This window comes from Calonectris borealis, chromosome 1 (genome assembly GCF_964195595.1).
Source record: "Calonectris borealis chromosome 1, bCalBor7.hap1.2, whole genome shotgun sequence".
In the NCBI taxonomy this organism is placed as follows: Eukaryota; Metazoa; Chordata; class Aves; order Procellariiformes; family Procellariidae; genus Calonectris; species Calonectris borealis.
Genome location: NC_134312.1, coordinates 143,360,643 through 143,373,760, shown reverse-complemented (window position 1 = coordinate 143,373,760; position 13,118 = coordinate 143,360,643). Strand labels below are relative to the sequence as shown.

Genomic DNA, 13,118 nt, shown 5'->3' with positions numbered 1-13,118 from the left:
TGAAGCATGGGTTCTAACACATATCCCTGTTGAACACCCTCTCTACTAAGAAAATAAACATTTATGTCTATGTTCTGTCATAACATGCAATGTTGTTGTATGAATGTAATGACATTTGTACTTATCCTTTGGGCTGTGTAGTGTCCTTAAGAGACTTAAGGAATTTTGCTTTAAGATTTCTAGAAATCCAAACAAACCATATCAACTGAAATCTCTCTCATTCACATGACAGTTGAGCTCAGCTAATCAAAGTATTTTACTATGCAATTACACCTGCATAGTTGATTGAGTTACATTTCTACTTGAGATTACTGCCCAAAAGAGAATTCTTGCGCTCTAAGTGTCTTTTCAGATCTTTGTCACTATTTTAATAATAGTTTCAAATGTCCCAAGGAATGCCGTAATGAGTTTGTTCATAAATAGGTAGTCTTAAACCACTGCCAATTATCAAAAAACCCCATAAATTTTACAGAGGAAATGTTCAACATGAATAAACATAAACAAATACATTTTTTAAAAAGGAAAAAGTCTTTTTAAAGCAAGGACAGTGACAAACTTCAAACAGAAATTAGGGACTAATTACGGACGAACACTAAGTGTTCAACAAAATTCTTACTGATTTGGAAGGCTTTGTGTGGCTGTGTGCACATGCACAGGATACAGATAACAGCACTGTAAGTGGAGTTTTTCATAACCCTGATTACAGTGTACTGATATGTTAAAAAACTGAACTGAATGACAATTCTAAGGCAATGCGCCTGCATTTTCTCAGTGTTCATACCAGAAAAAGGAAACCATCACCCACTTTTAAAAGGCTGGTAATATTCTGACACTTCCTGACCAACTCTACAACTCATTCAGGCCTAACAAAACCTGGCTAATATTAGGAAGATGAATTACTTTTACAGAAAAATGTATAACTCAAGCATCTCATACATCTATGTATAGTGAGAAAAGACTATTAAAGTATCTCATATAAATTTTCAGTAATTGAAATTAAATCAAACCGTCTTTGAAAATGAACAATTGCACCATCTTGATAAGGTTTAATTATCCTTCTAAAGTCACTTTGTATTATTATACAATATAAGAATTGTCTGATTTATAGTGCAGAGAGTCCAGCCTGAAAATTGGAAACTAATGTGAATGAGAGAGATGACAGAAATATCTCTCGCTTGGTCTCCTGCAAGGCTTACAGAGGTCACACAGAAGGGCCGAGTCCGGTGATGGAACTACATTTATTTACACCAAAATTGCATGGCTCAAATAAGTCACTTGAATATATTTGCATATATATAAATATAAACAGACTGTTTCCTTCAGAGTGTGAGCCTGTCTTAGAAAATTGTGACACTGATATACTCAGACACTAAAGATTGATTACACTGTCCTGAACCCGTTGTTTTATACCAAGCAGCATACATATAACATTGTCAAGCTGGAAATCTTTTGATTTTCATTCACCATTAACAGAAAGGATTATCAAAGCGTCTACATTAGATATTATCGCACATTTTTTCCAGCCTTCTTTTATTAATGTACTGCAAAAAAAAAGGAAAAATCAAACTGAAGCTCTCTTTTTTAAAGTCAACAATTTTAATATGCACTCACAGAACCTTCTTAAAGTTAAACCCCAGTGGTGAAGGATGGAAGGAATATGAGGAGTTTACGCTTCTAATCAGTCTAAATTCAGACCCACAGAACTGTGGCCAACACTGTTAACCAGAGCTGAACCTAGCTGAGGGGTCATAAAAATGACCAAGATGTCTTTAGTTTCAATGTCCTTACTGTTAAGAGCATATTTATTTGTAAGCACGCACAAAACACCATCTTCAATATCAGTCACTGGTCAGTAGGTACCAAAAACGGTGTGTCATTTACCTTCTCTCTCTGAAAATGAAATTGCAAGCTTATTTATCAAGTACTAAATTGCGTAGGAGGGAGCAGGAGCTCCTGCTGTGGCTTGACTCTGAAGACTCACCACTGGCAGTACTTTTCCCTACCAGGGGTCCCAGCTGTCTGTCGTGAGATTTTCCTGAAGTCAAAGCCCCGCTCACTGTGAGTAATGCTATTGCAGCCTGGCAAAAAATCTCAATGAAATCTATCAAACAAACCCGTAGAAAACAACTTTCATCATTCCAGCATTCACTCCGACCTTTTTCCTAGCGAGAGGCTGAGGCAGAGCTAGCAGCATCCGCAGAGGGAGACCGCCTGTGAGAGAAGAAAGTCTTGTGCACCAGTGCTGGGACTGGAAAGGGAGAAGCTGTAAAAGCACTGTGCTCTGAGTGAGGACACTGCCTTTTCATGCGGTGACTATTCATGTTCCACAAGCTAACATGCTTCCTTCTTATTTGTTTTCCTCATTCCACAGGTAGATTGGATTTAAAAGTAAGTTACTTCAAACATTTACTCCTCTAAAATGTCAAATGGGGTCAAAATCACATCCATCACAAATGGTGAATCATCCTCATATCAGACATTCAGGTTTGACTCATTTGCCCACTGCAGGGATATCATTCTTAATTGCTAAATATTCCCATTACTTAGTCCCTGTAATGGGAAAGAAGCATTCAGTGAATGGGCGAGATTAACTGTGAACTACACGAGTCTCCCTTGCAAGTCCAAATTCATCTAACAGCCACACTTTTTTTCATGTAAGTTCATGCCTATATACAAACATAGGGTGAAAACATTTCTAGAGTAGAAAGCTTGAGCACGCTTGCTGTCTTATTTGAGGCTTAAATCCTTGCTTGCGTGACCTGAAGCTGAATGTGCTGACGCATGCCAATGTGCCAGCAGGTATTTTAAGCATTCTGTGGACACTTGGGGCCAACAGTTAGCAACAAGGATGGAAGGTCATCGCATTTAATGTGCTTTTGAGACTGTTTTAATCTTGCAGCTGGAACAAAGCCTGAGACTATCCATTCTACTGACAGGGCTTCTTTGCTGTGAAGAATTTCACAGGCAAAGAAGATGGCTGTGACTCACTGGGCTCAGTGTTTAGATCAGAGTTTGCTTGAAAGAATTGAATCAGTTGAAAATCTTACTCACCAAATGCTTCCTATAATTAAGTTCATTAATTTACATTTGTAGAGATTCGTAATGCAAATATTAAGGTTGGTACAATTGAAGAATGGAAGTGTGTGTGTCTGTAAGTACCAGAAGAAACAGCAGAGCAAAGAGTTGAAAGAATGCCCCTTACCGAAAATAAAGGACATGTTTCCAGGATATTGTTCCTGTGTTGTTTATGTCAAGGCCACAGCACAGAGGACTTGCCAGCAGATGACCATGCACTCTGCCACCGGGAAAATAACATCCAGGTTGCAGCATATCACCCATACCATTACTTTTCCTGTTAGCCCACCCAGAAAATAGGCTATAGACATAGCCTATATACTCCAGACAAGAAAAAATGTAGTACGAGCTGATGACTCCTAAAGGGTATAAAAAATCTGTTCATGAACCACAGAGACAGGATAAGAACTCAGTAGCTGGAGTACCTTTTCCCACGCTGCACAAGTGATGCTCACCGGGCCACTTGAGCATTCACATCTTGGCGCTTGTGAGAGTATGGGTGTGAGTGTGAGTGAATGAGATCTACGAAAGGGTGATTGTGAGTTGAAAAAATCAGCTGATTTAGAGATTTTGTAATTAAGTATCACCTTCCCTTTCCCAAAGATCTCACATTGAATTTTGTTATATGAAATACCCTAAACATTAAATGGTATAAAATAAGTCTGCAAAAAAGTAGCAATGTTCTACGCTTCCATGACCCTATGCAAAGAGAAAAAAATTGGCCTTTTTGTTTTCCCACTGAGTACATTTTTGCAGTCCACCTTAAACATGAAAAGAGACTTCTTTCGTGAAATATTAATGCTGGCATCACTAGCTACATCTAGTTACATTAGCTATATCTAGCGTCTAGCTACATATAGCAGCATCTGTTTGCATTTTTGCAGTTGCTTGGTTTTGACACATCTATTAAAACATGTATGAGTAAGTAGTATTCTGCATTACACCTGTACGATTCCAGGGCAACTCCGTTAGTGTTACTGACTGCACTAGACTAAAAATAAATGCCTACTATGCTCTTGTTTATTGTTTGGTGTGTTTTGTGGTTGGTGTTTTTTTTTTTTCCAAAAAATGTGTATACAAAACCTTAGAGAGAGCATATTCTGTATAAAAGCTAAATAAAATGGCATCACCAGCTTGCTAGTACATTATGAAATACCAACCTTAAGTGACCTTATGGTGTAAAAGTTACAGTGTTTTAGGTAAAAATCTAGTTAAAGAAAGATGAAGGGAGCAAAATGTAGCGTTTTAAACATATGAGTATTCATGATGTTACTGATTTAGTAGATATATTAGTGTATATATATAGTACAGAAAGCTTTAAGAATGGGAAAAAATTCTCACTAAGATTGTCTGTAGCAGAGAGAGAAGAAATTGTGCGTTCAGAACATTTTTGGAGTTCCTACAGAAATTCACCTATCCTAACTTCAGATTTCTCAGTCTAACATAGTCACCTTATAAACTCTTTATTATCAATGGAGAGAAAGAGGCACCTCCAGAAGGTGAATTGTCCGGCCCATCTCAGACTGACACGAATGAACCTCTCAGGCTATTTATTTCCTTGCCTTGCCTACAAAGGCCACCTACAGTGACAAATTGAGAAGTAAATCTGCAATTTTTACATGGATGAAGTTATAAGGCTTCCTCTGCACTTATAACATCAATCATCCTCCACTACACACTGGAATACTCCTTCAAGGCTTTCATTAGTTTTCTTCTTAATGAACATGTGCACTCTAATGTTGAAGCATAGTCCATCCTCAATAACAAGATAATAAAATATTTTTGTAATACCCATATTTTTAAGTCTTTTTCATGACCTTATTGTTTACTTCTTATATAAGGTAGTCTTCCAAGTTTTGCATAAAAAAAATCCCATCCACTTTTCTTTAAGATCTTGCAAAGCAAAACATATCAAATCTTTATTTGTGCTAAATGCTAGCAAAACCCTCTCCTACCTTCCCCTGCTATATCTTTACTTACGCCAGAAAGAAAACACTCCTTAAAAGAAAAAAAAAAAAACTTTCTGAAACAAAAATTATCTTAATATTAAGAAAATAATGACTTTACCTATTATAACGTGCATGCCAAGTCGTGCCAAATGCTTCACAGTTTGGTAACCAATTCCTTTAGCACCTCCAGTCACTATAGCAACCTTTCCATTTTGAGTAGGGAAAACTATATGAAGAAAAAGAAATAACGCAAGGTTAGTTCCCAATAGTAACACGATTAAGAAGTTAAGACGTATTTTAAAGACCACTCAAGCCGGGCCAGTAAACAATCTCAAAAGCAAGCTCTGTATGGAAATGAAAACTATGCCATTATTTACTGCACTATAATTTTCCAGTATTAACAGTTCACTGAAGTTGATGACGTGAAAGACAAACACCCAGTTCAGGAAGTTTCTTATTTCCATTTGCATGCATTTTGCAATCCTGCAGTAATCTGTCCTTTAAAATTTTCACCTTAATTTTGTTACGGTGCAAGTCAGCTCAGGGATGGTTTACTTCATGCGTACAGGGAAAAAAATTCAGTCGGCAGCACGATATCCTGCAAACTTCTTGAACGGCGCAGGACAGGCCTCCACCAGTAACCCGGGGAACAGCAAACAGCTCAGTCCAGGACGACGCATCCCAAGGGCAGGAGCCGGTCGGCCTAATTTACCTGCATAACTGAGCACCCCCCTGTTGAAAATCACAGGGTCCTGGCCCCCAGAGGAAGGAGGGAGCAGTTTTTTTCATGAAAAACCCCACCTGCTTTTCCCACCCACCCCAGCCCTCCCCCGCAGAAGCCAGCGTCCCCGATGCCCGCGGCCGGCCCCGCACCGCCTCCGCCCCAACAAGCGCTTCCTAACGCAGGGCAGCACACACAGCCCGGCGGGGAGGGCACGCTCCCCAAACCCCCTCTGCTAGGGGCTCCTGCGTCCCCAGGCAGCCCTGCGACCGCCGAGTGAGCTGAAAAGTGGCTGGGATGGCCCCGGTGGGGCGGCCGCCATCCCGCCCGCGAGCTCTCACACTGGCCGTGGGTTGCCCAACCCACCCCTTCAAAATGGAGGGAGCCCTCCCGCCAAAGGAGAGCAAAGGCATTTTAATTTAACTGCTTGCAGGAGGCATGAATTAAGTCAAATATCAAATACGATGTTTTGATGAGGTGGCGAATCTTTCACGTGAAGTACCGTGTGGTCTTCAGGCGACCGAGGTGAATTTCTGTTTGCTTTTTAGAAGAAGCTGCTGGGTATCTGTACAGGGAAAAGGGCGCTGGATATTTCATTTTGCCGTGGTGCAGTGCCTGTAGGCAATGTTATAGATAACAAATGTTAAAAAGATGCCAACTATCAAAGGACTTTCTATTTTGATTTCTAGGTTTTTAGGGGACTGCTTTGTTGCACAACACAAGCTCATACTTTATATGGTTATGAAACACAGAACTAGTGCTGATTCTTGCTTTCTTCACAGCAGCTTCAAAAAGGACCCAGATTACACCTTTTCTGAAATACATAGTTCTTTCCATCACATAAATTTCTGTTCTCTTCGGGTAACAACGTGATTCTTCCCATCCATGCAGAGTGAGAACTGTTTGAAAGTTAATTCCTATTACAGTGATATCCATGCATGTATGTGTCCTAATATATAATAATTTGAGCTAATAAGAACTTCGCTAAGAGCTCCAGTTAGTTGTATAAGCAGTCCTGCAACTTCCACCAAAAACATTTATCATAACAGACTCTAAGTAAAATGCACACATTTTTTTCAATAGTTAAGCCTAGAAATTAAAGCCAGGCCTGATATTAAATGCTTGGGGAAATTTTCCACTCCAGGTAGTCTTTTTTAATTACTTATTACTTTACCAGACTTGGCCTTTTTAGATTATGTTTTCCTGGTCTGTTCTCTGTCAGTGAAGCAGAAAAAAAAAAAGAAAAAAAATATTTTTGCAGTTTTTGAAACCGCAGACAGGCGATAAAGATTTTAAAGAGGAAGAAAAATGAATGTTCTTAGTGTGATACAAGTTGTTGTCACCTCTATGTGAATAGCCCTTATGCTTCAGCGTGACCGGATACGCTTGAAATGTGGCAAGGACATATAATTTCAAGTCCTTTCAACCACAGAGTGAAACCCACTGTCTGAATGATTTGCGTCCTTAAAAAGGGAGAGCAGTATGTGCCCAGTGTCATTTTAGATGACGAACACAAACACGTTGCCTTGTACCAAAGGCATGCTGAGAGGAGACGGGTCTCTTAACCAGAAACAGGGCAAAACTCTTTGCAGGATGGCAGACAAATCTGAAACAAACGGCAAAGGCAGAAACTACACGAAAAAGAAACAAAACAGGCCCCAGAACTGATGGGATGCTGAGGAGGGAAACAGCATATATGTTCACAGAAAGGGCCTTCTCAAAGCCATCTCTGGCAGAGATTCACAGGTCTGGGTTCTCCAGGATGCTTCTTTAGTTTCACCAACAAGTAACACTAGCACTTCAGTGAGAAGAAACGCTACATACAACCTTACCACACCAATACCCGACTTTCTTATATCCCGGTTCAGGTTTGTTAGCTCAAAAAGTTCACAAAGCTCAAAAAGGAGCTCTTACAAAGAAAATACCCCTTTGTCCAGCCGTGCCCACACTGTGAAACCCATTCTGAGGCCTCTCCTGAGGGGTCAAACAGCTTTAAAGCCACACAAGGGGCACAGGCATTGCCTTGATGTTAAAGCAGGAAAGGCCATTTCTGGCCACAACAGTTACCTGTGTGAATTCTGCGTGTGGCAAGTGCACATGTACTTGTAAACAAAACGCCATCTAGAAGGCAAAATCGTGAGCTGAAGTCCACTAAGTAGTTTCCTTTTAAAGTATCCATGAGGGCTGCAAAGAAAAGGACAATTTTTGGTCCCAACAGCCTCTCAAGTCAGGTACATCACCAACCTGCGATGAAGAGCATGACAGACAGACAGACTCCACTGCAGAGATGCATTCAGTGAGATCCCGTATTAGAGAGCTTTAAAACAGGCCTGTTTATAGCAGCCAGCTCCAAGGACCCAAGAAAGCACCCAGGGAGGGAGAAATGAGGGCTGCACACACATGGATAAATGGCCAGTATCTGCTTTATTCACAACAGCTACAGTATACAGCTTCCACAGAGCATAGTTTTGAATAGACACAACACTGCATGTCACATCCCAGTATATCGGCTCATTTTATCCAAATTGGGAAACACAAAGAGAAAACCTGAAACACATCTTTGGGGGGGGGGGAAGCCACACACACCCCCCCCCGAACCAACCCCTCAATTATTAATTTTAATTTTATTAATCTTAAATTAATTTTAATCTGCAGAAAAGGTGTACTGTTTCCATGAAGACAGATACCTTAATGTAAAATGAATCGCCACAAAAATGAGACACCGCTAGTTCTTACATCAATAAAAGCAGTCAAGATCAAATCCAGGCTGCGCGTGTCAGTCATCGGCAACTACAGTGAAAGGCAGTCTATCGGTGCCCTGTTCCCACTAGAACGGCACTGTCGAGCAGAGTTTGCAAAACACCCACCTTTTCCGTGTGAAAACACCTCTTCCGCGATGAAACCCAATATCAGACTTTCAAAGCAGACCTGGGCTCAGCCTGGTTTTCCAGCAGATACTGGTTTACTTTGTGCGAGAGGTTGAGCCGAGCGTGGCCGGAGGCTGGGAGCCCCCCCGGGCAGGAGGCAGTGGAAACCCACCGGCTTTGCCACGCAGGGGAGGTTCCCTCTGGCGCTTCTTGCACCTCATTTAAAACACCCCAGCTCTCTCTCTGCCTCTGCTCCTGGTAAGCAGGTAGATACTGATCTCAATTACAGAGGCGTAATGCCAGTGATCTCACCGTGGGACATGAGAACCGTACAGCCCCGGTGCTAATGAAATCCCCTGACCAAGCACTAGCTGTTAATTTCCCTTTGTGTTGGAAGAAACCAGCCTGCAGTCCTTAAGTGCTGCTTTATCACGCCAAAGTCTGAGAGAGGCTTCTCCGGGCCTGAGGGTTCTGCCTGCATCCCAACGTATTTGGAAGAAATAAGCCCGTCTACTTTGCAAGTGGATTAAGCTAAAGCAGAAAAATAAGGCAGATTTATTCTGTAATAAATATGTCCAGATACGAAGCTATTTTAAAATAATTATTGTCCTTTTAAATATACTTCTCCTTAATCTGAAATAACTTCCATGTACAGAGACATTCTCACACACAGTCGATACTACAAAGAATTTAAGGCAAATCTGTAATTTTTAAAAATATTAATTTTCAAGGGACTCTTGAAGAGGGCTGTCAAGATGTCTCTGCAACTGCCAAGAGCACAGAGAAATAAAACAGACTGCAGAACCATATCAATGACCACTTCCATATCAATGACCAGTTCCTGCCGGCAAAATCTCAACTCTGGGCTAGGGATGGGGGTAATTGAAGTAGCCAAATCAAAACAAAGGCATTAAACGTTCTTCTTCACAGAAATGTACTATGTGAATATAGACAATGCAAACCCCAGAAGAAGAGCTCCCCTTAAAAGTTGCTTGCTTCGGTATTCTGTAATCTTTAAAACACAGCCTGTTTGAGGCAAAAAAAAAAAGAAGAAAAAAGTATTAAAAGTTTATTAAAAGCAAATCGCATCAAATTTTTACTAAGTTCCATCTCCTACCCTATTAATCCAGCATCTGCATCGTGGAACATTATGAGCCATGTGGACATTAAAATATAATATCTTTATATTAATCTCTTCATTAAACCCTCTTTTTAAGACATTGAAGGCCAAAGGCAGAATTTAGATTGTCTGAATCAGTCTCCAGTCTTTATCAGGCGAGAAAGACGAGCACTGCTGAAGGCATCGAAGATCTGGTCAGAGGGGCCACCCGAGAGGCACCACGCTGGGACCTGCCTGCACCTCCTGAACCGGGCACTTGGCACAGGGACTTCAGTGGCATTTGTGCTGAAGAGACCCCCGTAGACAAATCCTAACAGTTATTTTTTTCTTTCCTCCTATAACTGAATAATTTACATGCAAATGTTATGCCTGAAGGTAATTGGCAGAACCACAGATGGAAAAAAAAAAAAAGAAAAAAAAGACAAGAAGCCACAATGAATATTTAGTTTGATGACAGAATAACAAGTGCCAAGTTTGGAGCTGTTTCTGTATAGCAACACCGAGTGAGAAAAAGAGTGCAAACTGTAATTGTCAGTCCTCACCTAATGCCACAGGACAAGGCACAATCGAGTTTTTCTAGTTGCCTAAAGAATTCACATAGTTCAGTCTACCACCGAATAATTGAGTAGTTTTTCCTATCCCAAAATACTCCGACTCTTTTTCCCTGATTTACACTGTGGCAGTGCTGAGATTATAGCCATTAAGATCCCTTTCAAAGCAGATGTAGAAAAATAATACATTTGCTACTCCGAGAGGCAATCAGTAGACCGCTGGAGAATCCACGCAGCTTTCAGCAATAGCCTTTTGGCTGAGCTTTACAGTAACATCTCTGTAAACTTCTGTCTTGGCAGAAACCAAGTAAACAGGGTCCAGACTCAAAAAGTCATTCCAGGACTATCCTAAAACAGAGGACAATTTCAGGTACTCAAGTCCTGAGGAATAAACCAGACAATCTTTTTTTTTTCCCCCCTTGTATGACACCAGCTTTCACCAGCAGAAAAGTTGCATGTCCTATGCCTGTCCTAAGCCTGGGCAGATGAGCTTTCAAATGCAAATGGTCTTCCCAAATTTGCACACCAAAATCTTTTCTGCTGCTTCCTATCACTTTCCTAAGTAACATCAATATGCAATCAAGATTGAAGGCTTTTAAGGCTGGAAACCAGGTAGGTGGCAACCAGCCCGACTAGTCCTTCTGTGAAAAGGTATCCTGCTGGTTTCAGCAGTTGCAAGCCATCAGACCTTCCGCTCATGAACAACTGTCATGCGTACATGCAGATCCACTGGCACATGACCAACAGGTCTCATGTATCTCGAATCGATGGATGCATTGTGTAAGGGTGATTTATTTGCCCAGGGAGAGCATCTGTTTCCAAGCACAACTGGAACTTTGCACCGGCTAGGTGACAAGCCTCCTAGCTTTTGTCTTACTTTACTTCTGCAGAAGAAGCGAAAGTCAGGAATCACGAGGAAACGGAGGTACTGGAGACAGGCTGGCCCTGGAGTTACTCATGGGAAGGGAAAGGGGTTGAAGAACCAGAACAGCAGGAGAAACCAAACCATGGAAATGTGTCCCTTACCCTACAAACGCATAGTATCTCAAGGTGCTATTAATGGAGCAACAGCAGCCAGATGGCTGTAAGAATTTCAGCAGCCAGGGGAAGACCTAATTTAAGAAGCCTCCCACACAGCCCCCGATAGGGAAGATGAATTGTTAACAACCGCTCACAAAACCACAGCAAAACCCCTGGCATCTGTAAGACCAAGTTCCTTGTTTAACACGGGTCCTAAAACGCTGCGTGCCAACAAACCAACAAACAATACCTCACACTTACCGTTGCTGGAAATCCATAAAAGCTCCATGCCCCGTATTTCAGGCTGGGATATCCTACGCGGGAACACACATGCAGCCCACGCCCTGCCAAGTGGACATTTCCACAATTGGGCAGAGCTACCGCAGCACGGGCAGCGGCAGCAATTTGTCTGGGCTGCCTGGACACCCGGGATCCCAACTCAAGCCAAGGTGCCAGGTATCCAGCAGGCCCGAATAAACGGTTGAAGCGTAGCAAGGGAACAAATGACACAAAAGCAGGAGAGTCGGCAGCTACGCCAACTAGAAAAGCAGTGTGCTCACCCAGCTGAGGAGCTAATGTGTATCCTCATCCCTTCCCAACCTCATCAACACGGGAACAAGTGGTATCTCTTCAGAGTTAGCAGCAAACATCTGCTGAGCCAGACTAATGAATTTTTTTTAATTGCCAATGAAAACAACCCCCCCCAAAAAAAACCCAAATCTAATCCTGCATTAAGGATTATAGCATTTGTTTAGCTTTTTGACAAGCATGCCAGCTTGCTTATAGGGACAAAGTGATAACATTTGCAGGCAAGTTGACAAGCCAGAGATAGAAGTTCCCAAAATCGACTACAGGACTCGTCCCCGGATATCTCATTTAATACATGGGAAAGCTGTACTACAAAGGATTAATAAGCAGAATAGCTCCTCCTCCCTCTTATTTCTCATGTCATGAACACATTGGGAAGCCTTGGGAGGTATTAGATAGCAACAAGTATTATTAGAGTTCAGTATCACAAGATTGGAGCACCAGCATCCACAGCAAGACCTAACTATAGTAAAAGAAATCCACATATGAAAAAAAGATGCAGGATCAAGTGGCATAGTAGTAAGCAGAAAGTTATGACACCAGCACTACAGGATTGAAAGAAATTTTTTTTTTTTTGCTAACAAAAAATAATTATATCCTAAATAAGGCAGCTTTTCAGAGCAACAGCACTCAAAAATCCAAGTCGTGTGATAAGAGATCTCTCTAGCAATAATGGGAAGGGGAGTGGAAAGCTGCACTAAAAATTTCATTTGCATGACACACCTATCTGCATTTCTTCTAGTGATTCTTGGAAAGACAGGATAAACGTAGATAAAAGGAGAAGTGTGTGTGGAAGGCAGGGTGTGGAAGGGGAAGGAGAAGGGAATATTAGACTCTCAAAGACACAGGAAAAAGAAAGCTTTTTTTGTCAAGAAGAGCTTCCAGTGCTTCAACACCCTTTCCCCTCTCCCCCCCTACTTATTTAGCTGACAGAGATGCATCTCTAAGCAATTTAATACACCTCAATCATAAATCTCTGCATGGTGGTATTGTCCTCAAGGCAAAAAAAAGGTCCAGAGCATAGACAGCTTGGCCTCCTGCTACTTACTGATGCAAATCAGCCATGGTTTGGTGCGGGGAAGATGGTATAAGTCAAGGCACTGTAACCACAGACTGGTAGAAAGGTAAGCCACGGCTATTGCCGAAGTCATCCGAAAAAGATTTCCTCTGCACTTGCACATGTATTTTCAGTGCCCTGTTTTCTAGAGGGTATGACTGGAGTGTTTG

General features: G+C 41.5%; 1 protein-coding gene across 2 annotated transcripts in view; it reads right to left on the bottom strand.

Annotated features, from left to right (window-relative positions):
- DHRSX (dehydrogenase/reductase X-linked) overlaps positions 1-13,118 on the bottom strand; it is a 168,522-nt gene that overhangs the window by 126,060 nt on the left and 29,344 nt on the right. For both annotated transcript variants that reach the window (XM_075133966.1, XM_075133975.1), the window contains one exon: positions 5,143-5,250. In XM_075133966.1, the coding sequence (XP_074990067.1) occupies positions 5,143-5,250 (108 nt within the window). The remainder of the gene's footprint in view (positions 1-5,142; positions 5,251-13,118) is intronic.